General features: G+C 54.4%; 3 protein-coding genes across 8 annotated transcripts in view; all 3 read right to left on the bottom strand.

The window, feature by feature from the left end:
- MAG (myelin associated glycoprotein) overlaps positions 1-3,888 on the bottom strand; it is a 25,264-nt gene extending 21,376 nt beyond the window's left edge. Inside the window, exon 1 of the mRNA XM_049786589.1 lies at positions 3,794-3,888. The gene's annotated coding sequence lies outside the window, so the exon portion shown is untranslated. The remainder of the gene's footprint in view (positions 1-3,793) is intronic.
- A 6,082-nt stretch (positions 3,889-9,970) lies between these two features.
- Positions 9,971-11,132, bottom strand: HAMP (hepcidin antimicrobial peptide). Its single transcript, XM_049786703.1, is given in 3 exon segments — positions 9,971-10,114; positions 10,117-10,254; positions 10,924-11,132. Coding segments are annotated over 3 exon segments (327 nt in total). The 5' UTR covers positions 11,005-11,132; the 3' UTR covers positions 9,971-10,006.
- A 1,693-nt stretch (positions 11,133-12,825) lies between these two features.
- Positions 12,826-21,331, bottom strand: USF2 (upstream transcription factor 2, c-fos interacting). 6 transcript variants are annotated; one of them, XM_049786633.1, is made up of 10 exons: positions 21,241-21,331; positions 20,915-20,961; positions 20,644-20,762; positions 20,266-20,466; positions 19,724-19,874; positions 19,540-19,630; positions 19,291-19,349; positions 13,810-13,904; positions 13,575-13,721; positions 12,826-13,468 (listed from the first exon to the last, which is right to left on the bottom strand). In XM_049786633.1, exons 1-10 carry the CDS (start codon positions 21,315-21,317, stop codon positions 13,379-13,381), a joined length of 1,077 nt encoding a protein of 358 aa, XP_049642590.1. In that variant the 5' UTR covers positions 21,318-21,331; the 3' UTR covers positions 12,826-13,378. The 6 variants fall into 6 exon arrangements, with proteins under 6 accessions (XP_049642590.1, XP_049642592.1, XP_049642591.1 ...); XM_049786635.1 differs by having other exon boundaries at positions 13,575-13,703; XM_049786634.1 differs by having other exon boundaries at positions 19,540-19,627.
- Positions 21,332-21,581: the final 250 nt, after the last annotated feature.

Here is a 21,581-nt window from a genome sequence, read left to right as displayed (position 1 = left end):
GTCTTTTAAGAGGGCAAAGAATGGGGCTGGAGTGATAGCACAGTGGGTAAGATATTTGCCTTGCACAAAGCCAACCTAGGTTCAATTCCTGGCCCACTAGGATTGATTCCTGAGAGATAAACCCTGAGCACCGCCAGGTGTAGAGTCCAGAAACCCGAGAAACTTTTGGGTACCCCAAGAAGAGGAAATTACCCTAAATGCTACAGATGTCTCCTGACCAAGGAAGGAGAGGTGATGTTGAAAGGTGTCTTTTGGGTGGGGGGAGTCCACAGCCGACAGTGTTCTAAGATATCTTTGTTCATTTGTTTTTGGGCTACACCAGCAGCACTCAGAAATTACTCCTGGCGGGTTTTTTACATATGGGATGCTGGGATCGAACCCAGGTCTGTACTGGATCAGCTGTGTGTGTGTAAGGCAAACACCTATCTTTGTGCTATCTCTCTGGCCCCTCTCTAAGATGTCTTTTAAGAGCTCAATCTCAGGTCTCTCTTTTAGAAATAAGGGTATTCCAGCACATGTTATCTCTTCTAAACATTTTTCAAGTTCTTTTACTTTTTACCCGTGAATCGGGTGAAATCTGAATTTTGTCAACATCTGGCAATGACTTTCTAAACTAATGCTTGGTTGTTTGTTCTTTTAAATTAAGGTTTCAAAGAAACAAAACTGGCCTCTTTTTAAAACCATGCAAGCTAGATAATGAAGTACTGGGGGTCAACTTCAGAATGATCTGATCCTCACAAGAATGTACCTGGGCAAAAGTCTCCGAGATCATTGACATGGAAGATAAGGATTCCAATTTGTATGAAAGGTAGTTAGAGGTGAACTGCCATTGGTACAAATTGTCAAATAAACACAGGAAGGAATTGTAGCAAACACAGTAGGGCCTGTTTTACAAGTCTATTGTCGTGGATACCAGCCATATTGGAAGGAATATTCAAGTTGGGCCTAACTTATTTACAGAACTTTATTTGCAGTCTTCTCCTGGGGCCAGAGGAGATGATACAGCAGGGAGGGCCATTGCCTTGACCTCTGTGGAATCAGATTAGAATACAGGCATCCCAAATCCTGCCAGAAGTGATATCTGAGCATAGGGCCAGGAGTAATCCCTGAACACTGCCCATTTGACTCCAAAACAAAGAGTCTTCCTGATTTTTTGAAGGTTCCTATCCATTCTAGTCTGTGATTTATATGCAGAAAAAAATAAATTGGGAAAATAGGGGAAGCCCGAACTCAAGAAGTCTCTCTTGTGCTAGATTCTCTGCACCAGGGGACCAAATGTTACTTATAGCCCAGTTATTTCTATCATCACTTGCAATTCAAGCTCTCAAGTTGACTGTTTTCAGCAGGAAACAACATGGCTCAGTGGCCCAGTTTCTCCAGAAAGGGAAGGAGACACTGACGGTGAAGCACCACAAGTGAGCAGGCACTAGAGACCCCACAGCTATTCAGTCACCTCTTGCGTCTGCTTTTCCTTTAATGCTAAGAAACATTCCTATAGCCTATGTGGCAGTCACTGAGAGAGGGAAAGAACAGGGAACAACTGCCCAGCCCCAAAGATACCTCACAGGCCACCTAAGGCCAACCTGACATAGCAGTGTTGTCTCAACTCAATAAACATTACAAGGGCCAGTTGGTATCTCTAGAGACATGGCTTATCTTTCCCTCAGCAGGATGCTGAATAAAGCTTGTTTTTCCCACACCAACTCTTGCCACTCCAGGGTTGGCCTTGACATGGTGTGAACTGGACCTTGGGTTGGGCAGCCATGTGGGTTGTGGCCTGGCATCAGGCTGCCCATGTGGTCTCTTAGATGTTTGGGGCTGTCCCACATTCTGTGACCACACCCCCCACCTCCAAGCTGAGATGGAGAAAGGGGGAGCGGCAGGGCACCAGGGTGCGGGGAGATGGGGTGTGGTGAGTGGGGTGTGGAGCAGATGTCCCCCTACAGAGACCTGGGGGTGGCAGGCAGGGACCCAGCCCCATCAATGACTGAGCTTCAGAGCATTGGCATTCCCGACATGCCGTGTGAATTCCTGCCGCCCTCTCCCACCCCACAGACGGCCCCTCATGTCCCCACCCTCCACAGAGGCCACAGTCGGTACAAAAGAGCCCTGTTCCCGCAAGGAGAGGGTGTCTCTTCCTGGGGGGCTTCCGGGCTAAATGGGGTGACAGAAGCGTCAAGCCCTTTGGCTGACTCTGAGTGGGGCCAGGAGGAGACGGGATGGGGAGAGTGAGCGAGCGCCTGAGCACAGCTGCCCTGTGGGTCAGCTCAGGGCCAGAGTGGGGTTTTCAGCTCTCACCCCTCTCTTCCCACAGATGTACAACACGGCCACTTGGGGCGTGGGTCTGCAGCGTGAGAGAGCTCACAACAGACACATAGCCCAGGCCAGGCACAAATCCCTGACAGAGTCACACCTGTAACACACTTCTGCCTGCCTGTCATACACCTGGATAGATCTAGGCATGGCAATTGGGCATGTGTGTTGCACACACATGCATGCTCACACACAAATGCAAGTCTACATATATATGAACAGACACATGTCCCTGTTGGCATACCACTCTCCTCCCGTCTCAATAAGGCAGGTTACTGACAGATGCCCTGCACATCTGAGTCAGGAAGGACCCAAGAAGACATGCAGTATCTGCACAAGATAGCAACGAGGTTCTTGGGGGGGGGGGGGTGAGGGCCAGAGATGGCTTTAGCAGTTTCAGAGTCCCCATGACTCTTGAGGCCTCATGCCAACAAACAGGCATGCAAGAGTCATGGTATGAAGATGCCCGGGGTCAGAATGGGGATAGAAGAAACACGTACAGAAACCTCATTGGTGAAATGTAATGCAAGAAGATTGAGAGGCAAGGATGGCAGTTAAGAATCCCACGGGGTGGGGCCAGAGAGGTGGCGCTAGAGGTAAGGCGTCTGCCTTGCAAGCGCTAGCCTACGATGGACCGTGGTTCGATTCCCCCAGTCCTATATGGTCCCCCCAAGCCAGGGGCGATTTCTGAGCACATAGCACATAGCACCCCTGAGTGTCAAATGGGTGTGGCCCCCTAAAAAACAAAAAAAACAAAAAAACAAAACAAAAAAAAAAGAATCTCATGGGGATGAAGGAGAGATAGCACAGCGATAAGACTTGCCTTGCTCACAGCTGACCTGAGACAGACCTGGGTTGGATTCCCGGTCTCCCCTATGGTCCCTCGAGCCTTCTAGGAGTGATTTCTGAGCATAGAGTCAGGAGTAACCCCTGAGCTCCACCGGGTGTAGCCCCAAACCCCAAAATAAATAAGTAAGTAAATAAATAAATATTCTTTAAAAAAATGTTAAAAAAATAAAGAATCCCACAGGGGAGACAGGGACACATATGCACACACATGTATACATGTGCATTTGCACAAAGCTCTCATGCATGCACACATACTCATGCTTAAACATGCACATGCATGCTTTCACACACACCTGTGTGTCCCAGGTTTTGCTCATCCATAGCACTGCCCAGTCCCCTCCCAAGGCCAGATGCAGGTCTGGTCACCTGCAGTCATTCGACAGGTGTCTCCACCCCAGACCACTGTGCTGCACTCAGGAGCCCTTTAGGGCAGCTGTTCTGCAGAGCCTCTAAGAAAGATCCTTCCAATGCCACGGGCCAGTCATCTCCCAAAGTAGCCTTAGAGCACTGCCCGCTCCCCGTGGACAGCAGTGCACCAGTGACCCTCTGCCACCCGGGCTGCCTGCCTTGCACCTGCTCTCAGCCCTGCCCTTGCTCCCGCACGGCCCGGGCTTCATGCTGTGGTACTCACTTGGAAGCTCCTGTCCTGTGCCCTCTGCTCCGCCCGACACAGTCCCCTGGACGCCCAGGGTCTAGGCCCCCACTAGCCGGCCCCTCCCCTGCCCCTGGGTGCCAGGGGCCGCCTGCCTCCAGGGCCCAGCTCCTCCCTGCCCCCGGGGGAGGGGCACAAAGGGGCCCTTGTCACCGCAGCTCCAACTAGGCAGCCTGACGCCTGGGTTCCACTAGCTCCTTCCTGGAGCCCTTGGGGTGCTGCCTCAGGAGCGTCCCCCTTTTCTGGTGCCCCACCCTGATTCTGGACCCCTCTGAGGGGGTCCTGATGTTCTGGACATCCTAGCTCTGGACATCCAGGACAGGGGGTGTTGTGCTTGGCTACTCTGGCGGGACCCTTGGTAGCGATGCTCCCTCCGCATGACCTCAATCCCAGCAGGGCCGTGTGGGGGTTGGGGGGGGCACACACCTGTCCATACTGGCTCCCAGCATCACCTCCACCTGCTCTAGACTACCCTCCCTGTCACACTGCTGTCCAAATCAGACCTGTTTTCTGAGTCCTTCTCACCTTCAGAAATGACCTTGAGCAATGAGTGACTTCTCCATAAGAACATTTTGCATGTTTCTTTCTGCGTCCTTCACAGAGGGGTAGAGGAGCAGCAAGGCAGTGGGAAGGTGTAGGTAAGGGCTTCTCAAATGCCCAAGACACCCTCACAAGACCTCTGTGCTTGCTCCTTCCTCCAAGAAGCCTTCCTGTCCTGCCGTCCACAACCTGCACATCCTCAGAAGTTCCCCTACCCTCGGTACCCCAAGCCCTCAAGCCCTTGCAGTTCTGTCTTGTCAGAACCACTGCACCTTTGCCAACTGGCATTTCAGGAGCTGCTCCACCACCATTACAGAGCTTGCCTGCCCGTCTGTCTGTCCACTCTCCAGCAGAGGAGGCTATGTGGACATGGCAGTGACCCCTGTCATCTCAGCGCTACCCACTGCTCATAGCCTTTGGGGTTACCGCTATGGACCATGATCCAGAGCTGTCTGATCAGTCTGCCTCCTGCTCACCTTTAGGTAGGGGGAGAGAGCAAGAAGGGAATCCCTGGGACCCCGAGCAAGGAGAGAGAGTTGGGGCGGGGGAGGTAGTGCCACCCCTTTGCTAAGCTTCATGATGTCAGCCGCTGCCCGTGCCTTTCCCAGCCAGGGACAAAGACTCATTGAGAGCCGGGTGTGGCCTGGACGCCTGGTGCTGGGACTTGCAGGAGGACACTGAGATCCTGGGTGCTCCAGTTGCTGTCTTCAGCATTAACCCAACCATCTTGGATGGGTGCCTCTGAGGTGTTGGGGATCCTAGTTCTGTGTGCTGGAGGCTGAGCCTTCTGGGAAGGATGCAGAACCCAGTGCCCCCCTACCCTCACCCCAAAGGGTGTGATTGCTGAAATTCAAAATCTCAAGACCCAGGCAGGGAACATGTTCCTGAGTACGTTGGGGTTGGGGTTCTCAGCCCCCACTGCCAGGTTGGCATGAGGCAAGTGTGTCAGCTAGGTAAATGCTCCCCAGCAATACTACAATTGGAGACTTTCCTCAGGTGTTTTCTTGGGGTCAGGAGTCAGCTCTAAAGGACAGTGTACATACTTGCATGTGGGAGCTAAGTGTTTGACCCCTAGCATCACTGGGAGGGACCGCTGAGACCCAGTAGCCAAACCAAGACCCTTCTTGTCCTGTGTAGCTGATGTGACTGGGAGACCAAAAAGGCTCAGCCCCCTGACTTCATGGTTGTGGGGTTCATCCAAGCTCTCTCAGTAGTAGTTCTCTCTTTTATTTGTTTTGTTTTTGGTTCATACCCGGCGGCCCTCAGGAGTTACTCCTGGCTCTGCACTCAGAAATTGCTCCTGGCAGGCTCGGGGGATATGGGATGCTGGGATTTGATCCACCAATTATTCTGAATAGGCTGTGTGCAAGGCAAATGCCCTACCGCTGTGCTATCTCTCTGGCCCTTGGTAGTAGTTCTTGTGAAATATCTTGCAAGGCACCTGCCTCTCCTACAGCTGTGACTCAAATCCAGCTCAAATCCCAGCTCTAAAGATGGTCCCTCAGCATCACCAAGCAAGGCCCCGAGGAGAGTCAAGTGTGGTCCCTGAGCACCTCTGAATGTGGCCAAATAAAATCAAGTAAAATAAACAAAACCAAGCAAAGTTCCTTTGGGGCAGGATCAAGCCCATGACTCACTGCTTTAAAAAAAGGGGGGAGGGGCGGCGAGGTGGCGCTAGAGGTAAGGTGTCTGCCTTGCAAGTGCTAGCCAAGGAAGGACCGCGGTTCAATCCCCCCGCATCCCATATGGTCCCCCAAGCCAGGGGCAATTTCTGAGTGCTTAGCCAGGTGTAACCCCTGAGCATCAAACGGGTGTGGCCCGAAAAACCAAAAAAAAAAACAAAAACAAAAAAAAACACCCTCAAATTTAATTAATTAATTTCTATTGTTGGAGATTCTGTGGTTTACAACAGCATTAGCAGTGGTTTCTAATTCACATAATTCCAACAGCCAGGACCAAGTACTTGCCTTAATCACAGCTGAGCAAGGTTTGACCCCCAGCATCCCAAATGGTCCACCTGGTACAGAGCCAAAAGGAATCCCTGAACATCACCAGGTGTGGCCCCTAGAACCAAAACTAATAATACAAATAAAATAAATATATAATCCTAATCCCAACACCCTTCTTTAATATTCTCTCAAGTGGCATAGGCTGAGGGTACAAATGAAGAGGTACTTGCTACCCTTAACCAAATAGGCAGCTTCCTCTGGGGGGATCTCCAAATGTGACTCCCAAGCAGGTAATAGCTACCTCTCCTGGGCCTGGGTCCAGCTCACATCCACGGAGGCAAGTGCCCGCAGCCTGTCTTTCTAGATTCTGGAATGATGCCTCTAGAATGAGCCAGAGGTTTTGCTCAGAGGGCAGAAAAAGCCCTGGGTGCGCTGAAATGTTAGCAGTTAGAGGATTCCTGCTACCCAGATTTCTGGAGGAACCTCAGAAGCCTCCTCCTCTCCTCAATACAAATCCTTAACCCCAAGGGGACATTTCACTGTTTCCAACACCTATCCACTTAGTCCCGCAGGCTGTGGTAGCACAGCAGCCTGGGAGCTGAGTACTTATGCAGCTGGTTCCTTGCGTGTGTGGATTCCTCTTTCTTTCCCTGCTGCTCTGGGGGCAGGGTTTGTCTTAGAAACACCTCTCCTGTCTGAGAGCTTGGGTGATTGGAAGGCAAGGGGTGCAGGACACACTGATCTGACCTCCGTTTGTGTTTTGTTTGGCACACGGAATGTTGATTTACAACATCAAATTCCTTTCATCAGTTGCCAGGATTTTCAAAAATCAGGGGATTTCGCACAAAAATAAAAACTTCCCTCCCCTTGAGAAGAAACTCTAGCTATGTTTGGCTTGTCTCTGGCTGGACACAGTGGCCTCTCCAAGACCCAAACCCTGTCCCCACCCTATGGAGTGGTGGCATGAACGTCACTTCATCAAGATGCTTCATGGTTTATGTTTTCCTGTAAGTGACAGTGAAGAGGCCTGAAAGATTGTTCAGTGGTCAGAGGACAGTGTGCAAAGTGACCCAAGTTGGTACCAGGGCACTACAACTACCCCTAGTTCAGCACTGCAGATGTACTCCTGAGGGGGCCCCAGAACCACTGAGTTAGGATAACACCGTATGTTCCTATCTTAGCTTTGAATAACCCAGCCCAGGGGACTTAGGCCAGAATAGATACTCCAAGGTATTGAACACAACTTCTTGGGAACCTTCCAGCAAAGAACAAAGTGAAATGCATCTTTTTTGGGGGAGAGGGAGTGGGGCACACCCAGTGACGCTCGGAAGTTACTCCTGGCTATGCACTCAGAAATCGATCCTGGGGGCCGAAGAGGTGGCGCTAGAGTAAGGTGTCAGCTTTGCAAGCGCTAGCCTAGGACAAACCACGGTTTGATCTCCCTGCGCCCCATATGGTCCGCCCAAGCCAGGGGCGATTTCTGAGCACATAGCCAGGAGTAACCCCTGAGTGTCAAACGGTTGTAGCCCAAAACAAACCAGAACAAAACAAAACAACCCAAACAAACAAACAAAAAAAGAATCATTCCTGGCTTGGGGAACCATATGGGATGCCAGGATGCCGGGGGATCGAACCACAGTCTGTCCTGGGTCAGCCGCATGCAAGGCAAATGCCCTACCGGCATGCCACGTTCAGGCCCCATGTGAAATGCATCTTAGATTTATTTCTAAAGTTTTGGTTTTGTTCGTTTTGGTTGGGGTATGAGGAGTTTTGGGGCCACAGCTGGCAGTGTTCAGGGTTTTACTCTTTATCTCTGCACTCAGGGATCACCTCCTAGATGGGCTTGGGGGGACAAAAAAGGATGCTGGGGGATCCAAGTCATCTGTGTGCAAGGCAAATACCTTTATCCATTCTACTCCCTCGCTCTCTATCAAATAAGTTGAAGGAGTACCAAGGAGAGGGAGAAAATTCCTAGTGAAGATGAGAGGGAATCTTCAAGCTCTCAGGTACTAAGGCTGATCCCGTGTGAGGAGATCTTCACATCTGGGTGCCCAGGCCAGCCTCTGCACTTGCTTAAACGGCCTTCTGAAATGCCAGTGTTAATCTCAAGACCCTTTTCTTTTCTTTCTTTTTTTTGAGAAGGGATGTGGGTTCTGGGCCACACTCAGTGGGGCTTAAGAGTTACTCCTAGTTCTGCATTTAGAAATCATTAAAAAAAAAAAAAAAAAAAAGAAACCATTCCTGGCAGGCTCAGGGGACTATATGGGATGATGGGGATGGAACCTGAGTTGGCTGCGATCAGGGCAAGCATCCTACCCACTGTGCTATCACTCTGGCCCTTCAAGACTTTTCTACTCTACAAAAATTAGAGGACTCCATGTTCATCTCCTTCTAGAGATGACCCTGGCCAGCCAGTTTGGAAGTTGGCAGACAGATTTAAGTGCAGTGGTCCTTAAACTACAGCCCATGGGCCACATACTGTATTTGTTCCCATTTTGTTTCTTCACTTCAAAATAAGATATATGCAGTGTGCATAGGAAGTTGTTCATAGTTTTTGTTTTTACTATAGTCCGGCCCTCCAGTGGTCTGAGAGACAGTGAACTGGCCCCCTGTTTAAAAAGTTCAAGGACCACTGGATTAAAGTATTAAGCTTTAAAAAAATAAATAAAATAAAATATAGGAACCAAAGAGATTTAAAAAAATTAGAGGACTCCAAAGAGCTTTTGCTTACATGCCTTATTTATGTCTAAAGTTGCTTCATGTGTTAGTTGAACCTGGGGACAGCCCCGAGCACAAGCCTACAACACAACTGTTTGGGTGCAGTAACATGCTATGATGTCGGGACACTAGGAACTTTGGGAAAGTTCCACTCTGGAGGGACAAAGACCAAAAGGGATGAACTTGGTCAAGAAGTTTCCACCTAAGTGGGGTCCAGAAAGAGGCACACTTTAAAGAACCTTCTAGATCTTTGACCCTGTGAGTTGGGTGTTCAGAGAAAGGCAGTTTGCAACAAGCCTCTATCTTTCTTTTGTTTGTTTGTTTTTGGGTCACACCCGGCAGCACTCAGGGGTTACTCCTGGCTCCATGCTCAGAAATCGCTCCTGGCAGGCTCAGGGGACCATATAGGATGCCGGGATTCAAACCAACGACCTTCTACATGAAAGGCAAATGCCTTACCTCCATGCTATCTCCCCGGCCCCAAGCCTCTATCTTTCAAAGTGGGGCAACCGCTTGGCTTTTTTTGGGAGGCCACACTCGATGGTGCTTGGGGGTTATGCCTGCCTTGGCACTCAGGAATCACTTCTGGTGGGCTGAGGGGAACCATATGGGATGCCGGGGATCAAATCCCGGTAGGCTGTGTGCAAGGTAAATGCTCTCTCCGCTATGCTATCCCACCATCCCGAGTGGGGGAACCACTTTAAAGAAATTTCCTTCCAGAAGTCCTTGTACACTCCACCCATGCCCCATTACTGTTCTCTGCACTCTCACTAGAGCACTGGTCCTCACAACACAGACCTCAGATAAGGCCCTGGCAGAGGTTTTTGTTTAAGCAAAAGAGGAACAAACAACTGGTTTGGAGGCAGCAGAATCAGATAATTTATTTGGAGACATTCATGGTACTGAGAGGTGGCAGGGAGAATACACAATAAAATGCAGGGTGCGGGGTGTTACGACTTGCACGTTGGATCCCAGGCATGGGATGTTACGTTTTGCAGCAGATTCCACATGTTTTATGACAGCAGTTACAGCAGAAGACACAGATAGAGAAATGGGAATCGCGCTTCCAGCGTTTTGGAAACAAGGACTGGGGAAAGAAGGAGCATCAGTGAGTGAGTGGCAAGCATGGAGGGGGTGGGCAGGGCTTCCCAAGGCTCCCCGAGTTCTTACCTTAAAGTCTTTCTGGCTTATGATTGAAGAGTCCATACTCTGCAGCTCTGTCTGCTGGTTTGCCTGCCAAAGCAGACTAGCAGTGAGCAGGTAGGCCCCACCCACTGGCTGCTCCAGCAAGCTCTAATCTTCTTCCCCCCCCCCCCCCCCCCCCGCCCCCAACACACACACCCATTCCCCAGAGCTCAGGAACATAGACTCTACTGCTGGCAGTGCACAGATTGGAGGGAAATGGTAGTCATGCGCTGGTCCTTGGATGCTTCCAGCAGCCCCAGGGACCACTGGAGTCCATGACCCTCCAGGAGAGACACTGCTTCTCTCCTCCAAGGCCCAACTTTAATTGGATCCTCTCACAAAACACTTGTGCCTGCCAGCTTTACTCCCCGAACAAGGGCACCCCCAAACACACAGTGCTACTGCTACTATGATCCTCCTTGAGGCCATTCGTGAGTTGCAGTCATGATTTGATATTTACCTTTTCTCTGTCCATTGATGAATTCCTGGCCAGGGTGAACTGCGCACACACACACCCCAGCCCCAGCAGAAAGTTCATTTACCTTGTTCATGCCTCATCCCCATAGCCTTGGACTTAGTGAGGGTGGAATTTTAGGGACCCCCCCCTCAGTCCTTGCCGTCTCCCCTGTTCTTTTAGCAGCCCACCTGCACTCTGCCCAGTGCTAAGGGACCCTGAGGCTCTGCTCATGATCTGAGTCCTCAGCATGGGGGTCTCACCTGCTTGGAGAGAATGGCAGTGCTGGCCAGACTGGCCAGGAGGAGGAGCAGGAGGCAGGCGGCTTGTGCGTTCCGGACCATCGTGCGAGTCTGGATGGCAGGTGCAGTGCTGGTGTCTGGGATTCAGTCACGGTGGCTTTTATGGGACCTGCTGGGGGCGGAGGGGTGCTGAGCCCCCTCCCCTTTGCCATAACTCATTTCCAAGAAGGTGGTGGCGCCAAAAAGGCGGGTGCGATAAGCCGGAACAGAGTGAGTGGGGGACAGGGTTGTGTCATCAGCAGTCTGAAGAGGTGTGTCCAGGGGGTGGGGCCGCCTCACACACGCCTCCAGCCGCTGCCACCTGGGGGGCTTGCCTTGATCCACCTGCACCCTGCTGACCCATACCAAAGTTCTTTGGCCAATGAAGCCCAAGGTCTCCAGGTACTCTCCACGGTTGCCAGCATTTGGGATTCCAGTTACACACAAACACACATAGCTGGAAGGAGAGGGGACACCACAGCTTCTTGTCCACACACAGGTCAATGTTTGGGAGGCTTCCAGGTGCCAGACCTAAGAGTGGCTTCAACCTACTCGTGACACCCCACCCAGGCTCTGCTCTGTACTCAAGGGGCACCATTGATCTCAAGGGTTGAATCCCCACATGCCTCCTGAGACCAGTCCTCAAAAGACAGGGGTGTGGAAGGGAGGATTGGGGACCCCTAGACACTGCCGGGCTCTGGCCTGGACAGCTCTACTCATTGCCAGGCTGCTCTGCCTCCCACAATACAGAGGGCATGGTGGGGGATTTGGGAGGCTGCCGACCACTCATTTGCTCTTCCACATCAACAGCTCCATGGAACACGTCCCTGCTTCCCAGGGCAAGCGTTCCTATGTGGGTGACAGAGTCCCGCAGTGGTGGAATCACACCAGCCACTGTTTACCCCTCCACTGCAAAGGGATCCCCCATCACTGCACTGGGAAGTACAATCGAAGGGGAGGTGCTTTGTATGGCAAGAATAGATTGGGGGACCCAGAGACCTTGACTAGATGGATATGGGGCTTTGCCATCTCCCCTTCGACTTCATCTAAGGCTGACAGCGTTGAGCCACCACTGGATCTCAAGGACCCCACACCGAGAAGCGAGCATTTCTCTCCAGCCCTGTGTCCCTCCAAGACACATCCAAAACCAGAGAACTGGTCAGGAAGCAGGGCCTGTCAGCCAGTACTCCAAGCTCACCCCAACAGTCTTGACGATGGCATCTGGGCTGTGAGGGTGTAAATAGCCAGGAAAGGTGGCAGCTCTGAGGCCCTTAAGGGCCTTTGGGGCAGGGGTGGTGGAACTCAGCAAAGGAGCCCTACAGGCCTGGATCTTGGAGCAGAGAAGCTGCAGGGGGCTGGAGGTAAGGGCTGAGTTCCTCCCCTGACTCCAACATATGGCAGCATCCCCCAGACCCCTGGACACCACTGCATCTCAGTGGCTCAGACAAGGTTGCATCATCCACCAGGGTCAGGGGTCACAGCACAGGCGCCAGAGCCGCAGAGCATGGCGACAGGTTGCCGGGCCAAACTCAGCTTCCTGGCCATCTGCCCTCCCTGGGGGTGGGGGGCTCAAGGCCAGGCCCCACTATTGGCTGGTGCTGAGGGGAGGGCTTTGGGCCTCAAGAGCAGGGCCTGGAGCCAGGCCTGTGTGTAAGAACTGGTGACATGGGAGACCCCAGCTTCTCTGGAATTGTGGGACACAGCCTTGACCTCAGCTCCCCAACCCCATTTGTCTCACGTGAGGCCTCGAGAACTGTCATCCCTTACGCTGTCCATCCCTGCAGGACCAGTAGACAGGGCAGGGGTGGGGAGGAAAGGGCTCAACAGCACTGCCCCAGATACTCCATAGACCACCCACCTTCCCAAGAGGAACAGACAAGCAAAGACAAGGCGGGGCCACACAGGGCCAGTTTATTGCAGTTAAATACCTCTCTCTCTCTCTCTCTCTCTCTCTCTCTCTCTCTCTCTCTCTCTCTCTCTCTCTCTCGTTTTTTTTTTCCATTGTTCCATAAAGAAAATTAACACACATACACCCAGTAGGAGCAGGGACCAGAAACAAGAGGGGGGCAGGGTGGGGCTCGGCCGCCCTGCTCGGTCAGGCCCCGGCGTATCCAGCCTCCCTCCTCTTCCCATGAGCACCCCATCTTGTCTCCGTCCCACTGGAGACAGTGGTGGGCCCTCCTGGCTCCACCGTTGGCCTCCAGGGCAGAACATTCGTGGGGGCTGGGAATAGAGACTGACAGACAGACAGGGGAGGGCAGGGGATCATTTCCAAATCAAGGAGAGCAATGGGCGCGTATTCGCAGAAATGCATTTTGTCTCCCCGGTTTGTTTTCGTTAAAAATCTACTATAAAAAAACGCAGCTGGGGGAGGGGCATGCGCCCCTCTCTGTGCTAAGGGCTGGGGGCGGGGCGGGGGCATGGGGGGGGGCGGTTGTCACTGCCGGGTGCTCTCGCCCACCAGTTCCAGGTTGTGCTGCTGCAGCTGGGCTCGGAGCACGGCGTTCTCGTTTTTCAGCTCCTCGATCTGGCAGACAACGACAGGGACACGGAGCCAGCAGCTGGCTCCTGCACCGGTTTGGGGGGGGCGGAGGGGCTCCCGGGACCCTGCCCGGCTCCCACTCGGGACACACCTGCTGCCTGAGGAGCTCGTTGTCCATTTGCAGCCGTTCGGCCTCCTTGAAGGTCTCTTGCATGCGCTGGTTGGTCTGGCGCAGCTCCCGGATGTAGTCACAGGCCTTGGACAGGATCCCTCCTTTACTCTGCGGGTGCACCAGGGCCTCAGAGGTGGGGAATGATAGCTCGGTGTCTGGTGCAGAGCAGTGAGAGGGGGAGCAGGGGGCAGGGGCCTGGGGAGTGGGCACTCACCGCTCCCGTCTTGCTGTTGTCTGCGTTACAGTCTGGAATGATTTTTGAAAGCTGGACGATCCAGTTGTTGATCTTGTCCCTCCGCCGCCGCTCCACTGCAAGGGGGACAAGAGCCACGGTTGTACCTCCTGCTTGTCCTGCCTCAGTGGCTTGCTGAGGCCATGGCATTTGCCAGTGCAGACTGCCAAGCCCCAGCCCCAGCCCCAGGCACAGATCTTCTCCAGGGACGAACACAGGCAGCTCGAGAGAACCACACATGCCCGTAGGGCAGAACTGACCACAATGGTCAGTGGGTCCTTCTGGCCTGTCCTGATCATGGTCAAATGTCTGGCAGTAACTGGCATTGCCAGGAAAAAGGGAAGCCATGGCTTCAAAGGGCCGTGGGGAGGGGACAGTCCTTCACAGACCCCTGGGGTCCCTCTGCTCCCCTCAGGGCCAAGAGCATTCACTGTCCAGCCTGCAACTGATTCTGAACACATCTCACTCCTGCTTAAAACCCGCCCCAAGGGCCAGGAAGGTGGCGCTAGAGGTAAGGTGTCTGCCTTGCAAGCGCTAGCTAGAGTAAGACGGACCAGACTGTGGTTCGATCCCCTGGCATCCCATATGGTCCCCCCAAGCCAGGGGCGATTTCTGAGCGCATAGCTCAGGAGTAACCCCTGAGCGTCAAACGGGTGTGGCCCAAAAACCAAAAAAAAAAAAAAACCCGCCCCAAGGGCCCCCGGGGTCACGGTACAAATGCAAAGATGGACTCTTCCAGGGGAGAGGCCCCACTGGGCTTCGGGACACCAGGAACACAGACCAAACAGCTGGTAGTAACAGAAACCTGCTGAGCCCTCAGTGAAGAGTAGCACACTTGGGCTTTATTTCCTATTGTCAGGACCGCACTCCATGGCTGCCCCTTCACACTGGGCTGGCATCTGCCTTCCTTCCCTCTGACCTCTCATGGGGGTCACACTATATGTTCAGGAAAGCGGCCCCAGAATTCCTCAACAGAGTCTGCTGAAGCAAAGCACAACACTGCCTGCCCTACCTTCCGAGCACAGAACTAGCCCGGGAAAGTACAACTGTCCGAACTCTGCCCCACACACCCTCTCGTGCCTGCTGGGACAGTTCATGAATAACGCAGGTGGTGTGCAGGCAGGAGGCAACCGGGGTACACCAATGGGATTCGGGAGGTGGCACTGGGAGACAGGGAAAGGAGCTGCCCTCGGACCCAGCTGATCCTTCCACACTAGCCAGACCATCTGCTTCAGGCACTTGGCTGCATCCCCAGGTGTTCTGCAGCACTCAGCACCCACACTTGGGCCTGGTGGTAATCCATTCCTTTCTGCAGACTCTCTCCCTAATCAACACCCCTCCACCCGTTCTCTACTCTTCCTCTTCCTCGCCAGACTCCTTGTCAATGCCATAATGATGATGGATGTGGCACGGAGCCTGCCTCATGTTGACACCAGCTTCAGCAGCATCACCTCCTCACAGGGGGTGGGGTGGGGTGGGGTGGGGAGGGACGACACAGCGACAGGACGATAAGGCCCGAGTCTGAAAATTGTGGGTGTAGAAGCAGCAGCAGGACCTGGCCATGCTGCCTGCTAAGCTCCAGAGGCTGATTCAACAGCTGGTGGTTCCTGGGCTCTTTCTCCGCCTGCACACACACACACGCATATATACACACACAGAGCACGCAGTCACGCCAACATTACCCCTCAGGCACTCCACTGGGATCACCACAGGCACTCTTTGCTGCTGCCACCAGGGGGCAGAGCAGGATGTGGGGCACAGCCCCAGTGTCTAACAGGACTTGCTACTGCCCTGCTGTGAAGCCAGGGTGGACTCCATCTGCCAGGGATCTGGCATGAGGCATGGGCTCATCTGGGAACCGCACAAACCCCACCCTGAAGGCCAAGAACGGCAAACTAATGGATGAGTTCACCTAAGGGGTCCTGGATTGTGCATTTCTCCTGCTCTGTACCGCTAAGGTGGTAGGGGTCTTATGGGGATAGCTCTGAGGTCCCCTTATTAGGGTCTGTCTGAAGGAAGGGGGATCAGGCAGAGAGGTGCTCAGATCTCCAAAAGTGTGACATGAAGACACTCAGAGTATATGCAGAAATTGGACGAAGGCCACCCCCACTCTAGGACCGAGTCCCTGGGCCATCTGCTAAATCAGCAAGACCCTGGCTGGGGGTCAGCTTGTGGCATGGGATGATAGATAGTTCAGAACATTTGAAACGGAAGATCGGTGAGGGGATGAATGATATTTTAAATAGAATTTGGAAGTCAAAACTGCCACAAATCTAGTCAGAGACACAATGAAAGATCACATGGCGGTTAGTCTGATCACCTCAGTCAACAGCTCAGTGCACCCCCTCCAGCCTGGTAGAGATAAGTCACCCCAGTATGCACAGCACTTCTCCCAGGAGAGACCCCAGCCCAGGCCTCCCTCTCAATGAACACCAAAGAACTGAACCAACACTACATGCTCTCTGGTCAAAGCACGTTACAAAGATCATTAACAAAAAGATATTTAGAAACCCCACAAGTATTTGTAAATTAAGCAACATACTTCTTAATAACACATGGGTCAGTAAAGGAATCGCAAGGGAAACTGGAAAATATCTGACCCCAAAACAATGAAAATATCATAGACCCAAACAGGGTGCAGCTCAGGCAGCGTCCGAGTGAAACTTGCAATAATACAGGCTTATTGCACAAGGGGGTGGGAGGGGGGGGGCTGTAAGTCCTGGGGAAAGCCCCAAAATTTAACCCAAAGCATCAAGAGGGGGAACCAACAGAGGAGAAAGGGCGGTTCCATCCAGCACCCACTATCAGATTCTGTGTACAGATCTGGGCTACTGCTTTTCCAGAACTGGCAATGGTGAATCCCAGTTCACACACTGCACCTTGGCTGGTGCTGCAGGGCAGCCTGGCCCTCCTTCCTGATCTACTGTGTCCCTGAAGCAATTAGGGAGACCACCCCTGGCCCTGGGAGAGGCCGGGAATTGAGTTTCAGCAAGACTCAAGGGACGGCAACAGGAAGCGGGGGCCCTGACTTTGGTTCTGGAGGACTGTGACAGGGAAGCTGTAGAAACAGGACCAGGCCTGGGAGCCTGTGGGGAGCAAGACCACAGTTGCTCTAGGTGCCCAGAAGGAGGGTTTGGAGGGACAGCTGGAAATGGGGTGTGGAGTGCAGTGGGAGTATCGGATGCTCACTCAGAGCAGCATGACCAGCAAGGACACTCCTGAAAGGGTGGGGACCCGTCCATGACCAGGATGTGGGGAACCCTTCCCAGAGGCCAACAGAGGAGCCAGACCATCAGAAACCTGACAGCTAAAGCCTTTGGCAGCTGGGACAAGCAGAATCTGTCCTGACAGACTTCTGGGGTCCCTGTAACCTGTTGTCCTGGACCCCACTCTAAGGAGTACACGAGGTAAGAGAAGCACAGAACACAGAAGCACAGAAGCAGGTGGAGGATGGAAGGTTCTCGAGACTAGGGGAGTGGATAGGCACGAGGTGCCTGGAGCCAGACAAGGAAAACAAGACAGGATTTGGCAATGCAGTTGCCCCAGGTGACCTCAAATGGAGCTGTTTAGGCAGAGAAATGAGCCAGATTGTCGAAGGCACAAGAGGAGGCATAGGGTGATGGGCAGAGGGCAGGCAAACACGTGTCAGGTGGAGACAGCGAGGCTGTGGAGAAGGCTGCCTTCTGCAGATGGGGGCCAGTACTCACTAGGTGGGGACAGAGAGACAGTAGGGTGATGAGGCCAGATGGTCTCTCATTGGGGCAACAACACGCCCACATGTCTCCACTGGCTGAGTTCATAGAGAAGTGATGTCGACGCCCTGGCACAGAGGATGGCAGGGGAGCAGCGACCCTACGGCTAATCCTGGCCAGGGACCGACCTGCATGCCAGCATCATGCCACCCATCACAACCTCTCGGCTGGGGTATGTAGTTCCACCACACCTTCTGTGCAATCTTAGCCTTCTTATCCTCCAGGGTCTCCTCACCCTCCGACTTGCCCTGCTACAAACCCAGTGGCAGAACCAGGGAGCCTTGTAAGACCTATGTGATCTGGGCCTGGCCAGCCCTCCTGCCCACCAACTCCACAACTTCCTTGAGCCTTCTCTAAACCCTGTGCCTTCAGACATGCCTTAGGCTTGGCCTTAGGCCCCGAAATCCAAGAGCAGCCCATCTGCTCATCCCTGCCACTCCCTACAGTTCCAGTTCCCTCTCTAAGGCCAGTTCTCTTTCCTTCAAGGGACTCATGCTTGTCACGCCATACCTTTGTGTCCTTTCTGTCTCACGAACCACAACAAATACTCGGAGCAATACAGACTGTCCCGAGGCACAGGAGACAGAACCTGTATGCCCAAGGAGGCCTGGACACAGCCATGAGAACCCACAGTGCAGGCACCACCACCTCTAACCCCAGCATCCAGGGCTTTCCTAGATTCCAGGTTCCCTAAGTCCCTTCTCAAGTATCCAGGCAGCAAATTATACTCAGGCCACGCCCAGCATTCCCTCCAGTCCAGGCCCCCTCCCTGGAAGTGTGGCCTGCTCCATCAGCACATAAACACGATCTCTTGTTTTGTTTTGTTTTTGGGTCACACCCAGCACTGCTCAGCAATTACTCCTGACTCTGCTCAGAGATCACTTCTAGCAGGCACAGGGGATCATATGGGATGCCGGGATTCAAACCACTGTCCATCCAGGCCAGCTGCGTGCAAGGCAAACGCTCTACCGCTGTGCTATCTTTTTAACTGAACAAGAACTCTTCTGAAACCCCTGGATGCTCCAGACCAGGTCCAAGCCTGCTTGCTGCCAGCCTCTCTCCACATCAGCAAATCCTTGCTGAATGTTACTGGTGGGGAGGGGGGGGGGCAGGGTGTCCTCTGAACCCACATGCTGCCTGCCTATCACATTGGCCACTCACTGACTTGGAGCAGGAGAGTAGAGGGCCAGAGGAGACAGTGTGCAGGGCCACATGAGCTCAGGATGGCACCTGCTGCTTGGAAAGGGCAGATGTGCCAGGCATGGAGCCTATCACTCTGCAGCTGTGCCACCTCCCTCTCAGGCCTTGCTCCAGACAAACAGGGGCTGGAGGGCAGCAGCCTCAGCCTCCTTATTAGAGAAACCAGAACAAACCCCCTTCTAGAGGAGAAAATCCCTGCCCACCTCTCACTCTCAATCACTGAGAACGGAAAGAGTAGCCCTGGGTCTGAGGCACACATGCTTTGTATCCCTAATGATTCAAGTTCGATGCCCCAGAGGGCCCCGAGCACCAATAAGTGTGGGCCTAGTGTCCCAGGTGCAGCTAGGCCCAAGCAGCATCATGTCTTTGAGCACTAGCCAGTCCAAAACACACTCTGAGCACTGGCCAGGAGTGCAGGCCTTGCTTCCTGCCCATCAAGTCCAGATGACCATTTCCCCTTCTCCACATAACCCACAAGTAGCCCTTCCTATGCGCCTCCTCCTCCACTTACCTTCATTGTGCTGAGCTCTCCTCCTCTCATCTCGGGGCGTCCTGGTTCCATCTATTTTCCTAGCAGAGGAGGGAAAAAGTGGGCAAGGTGGGTGCAGGCCCAATGGGACAAACAACTTTTTTTCCCCAGATAAACCTAGTCAAGATGGGGGAGCCAGCTCCTTCCTCCTGCATGTGGCCAAAACCTCCCCAGTCCGTCCAAGCATCCCCAAGATCCCCACCATCTTGGGACCCGATCTCCTGCACCTACGGGGAGTAGGGATGTGTCCGGGGTGCAATCGTCCTCTGTGTTCCTGTCTGAAGCACATCCTGGGGCGTCATCATGACATAGAACTGGCCTGCTGAGAGAGCCAGAGTTAGTGCCCAAAATGGGGCAGTCAGAACAGGGCCGGGATGGAGGGTCGCTGCCACCCCCTGGCTCTTCTCCCTTTTACCTCCAGCCTGCAAGCTCTGGTCTGTGGTCTGCACAGACACAGCAGTGGTGTCGCCCACGCTGGACGCCGGGAAATAGGCAAACCGCGCCTCCCCGCTGACAGCTTCGGCCGCCGGGCTGCCGCCATTGCTGAAGGGGTTCTGTATGACGGCCTGCGGGGAGACACGGGGCAGGTGGGTTCTGAGCCATCGTGGAGCCCCCACCCAATCCCATGTTGCTATGCTGGTGTGGGGAGTCCCTCTGGATGTCTCTCTGGGGTCCTGGGTCTCAAACAGCTACTCAGAGCCACTTCTGGGGCTATCACCTCTACAAAACTTCCCTTCCAAACTCTCCCATTTTGGTGGAGGTTAAAAAAAGAGAGAGAGAGAGAGAGAGAGAAAAGTGATGCTCCAGAGCTGTAGTCCAGGGTGTCACTAAGGCAACGGGGACTGGGCAGCAGGTGCTGAAGACAACCTCTGCGCTCCACCTGCCCCCTCCCTGGGAACGTGGCCGGCTGGTGGGTGTCCCCCGTCTTCATTCCCTGGGAGCGTGCTGGACACCTACCAGTGGGAAGGGTGCTGCGGGGCCTGGGGGCACAGAGGCGGCAGCGGGGCCGGGGCGCTGGGCCGCCCCATCCACACCCACCTGGGTCACAGCCTGCTGCCCCCCGGCGAAGGCGGCGGTGGACACGACGCTCACAGCGCCCGCCGTGTCACCCTGGCCGTCCAGCTGACCGTCGGTCACCTGGACTACACGGTATGTCACCTGCAGGGGGAGGCAGAGCAGTGTGAGCAGCGGTGGGCGCGAGCGGGCCAGGGCCAAGGAGCCGGGGCCTGGGGTCGGGTAGGGGGGGCCAGCTGGGTCCAGGCCAGGCCGGGGGGGCTCCCCCGCATTTGCACTGCACTAGGGCCGGACTGCAGGGGGGGTCTGGCGACGCCTCACCTGCCCTCCATTATTCTCTGTGCGGAACTGGTACTGGATGTTGTGATCGCCGAACGCCGCCTGCTGGACACTAGCGATGGCCACGGCCGTCTGCTCCTCGGCTCCGGGGCCGTCCCCGCCTGCGATCGCGGGGGTGGATGGGGTGGGGGGGGGGAAAAAAAGGAGCTTCAGCTCATCCATAGCTCTAATCAAAACCAGAGAAAACCCCCCTCTTATGCACCCCTAATCCACACCCTGCGCAGCCCCATTCCCCATGCATTTATCCACCGACCTTCCTGCAGCTCGACGCCCTCCTCGGCCTCGGGTCCCTTGTCGTGACTGCGGGGCGAGAACAAGGGGGTGCCAGGGGGTCAGAGCGGCCTTTGGGGAGGGCACCCCGAAGGGGAGGGGGGTGTCCAGGGGTGTGTATGCCTCTGGGTGTGCGTGCGGATCCCCCTCCCAGGCGGCCTCCATTTTGAGCCGGGCCCTGTGGGCCGCTCCTGGATCATGGCGGCCTGGGCCTGGGCTGGGGCTGAAAAATCGGGGTGCTGGGTGTGTGCGTGTGTGTGTGTCTATATAAAGTGGGGTGCATGCATGCATCCATGCATACAGGCTTACCTGGCAGCGGCGGCGGCGGCAGCAGCAGCAGCTGTGGCCGAGGTAGCGGGATCCAGACCCGGGTCCAGCATGTCCATGGGGGGGACGGGGTGGGGGGAGAGCCCGGGGGGGAGGGGGAGGGGTGGGGGAGGGCCGGGGAGGGGAGGGGGAGAGGGAGAGGGAGAGGGAGGGGAGGGGGAGAACCCCGAGCCCGGCGCTCACGCCGCGCGGCAGGAGGGGACGGAGGAGACACGGGAGCCGCTCGCGCTGATCACGGGGACAAACAGTGGGGTCATGTGAGGAGGAGATGCCGCCGCCGCCGCCGCCGCCGCTCCAGCCGCCGCCGCCTCCTCCGGCCTCCC

The sequence above is a fragment of the Suncus etruscus genome, chromosome 14, assembly GCF_024139225.1.
Source record: "Suncus etruscus isolate mSunEtr1 chromosome 14, mSunEtr1.pri.cur, whole genome shotgun sequence".
NCBI classification, from domain to species: Eukaryota; Metazoa; Chordata; class Mammalia; order Eulipotyphla; family Soricidae; genus Suncus; species Suncus etruscus.
Note: the sequence above shows the minus strand (reverse complement) of the source record. Positions and strands in the feature narration are given on the sequence as shown.

Coding starts and splice junctions, on each gene's coding strand:
- USF2 (XM_049786633.1), bottom strand. CDS start 21,317: ATGGACATGCTGGACCCGGGTCTGGATCCCGCTACCTCGGCCACAGCT. Junction 19,350..19,539: donor CGGACACATCCCTACTCCCC/GTAGGTGCAGGA, acceptor CTCCTCTGCTAG/GAAAATAGATGGAACCAGGA. Junction 13,905..19,290: donor GAGAGCTCAGCACAATGAAG/GTAAGTGGAGGA, acceptor TCCCCCTTGCAG/TGGAGCGGCGGCGGAGGGAC.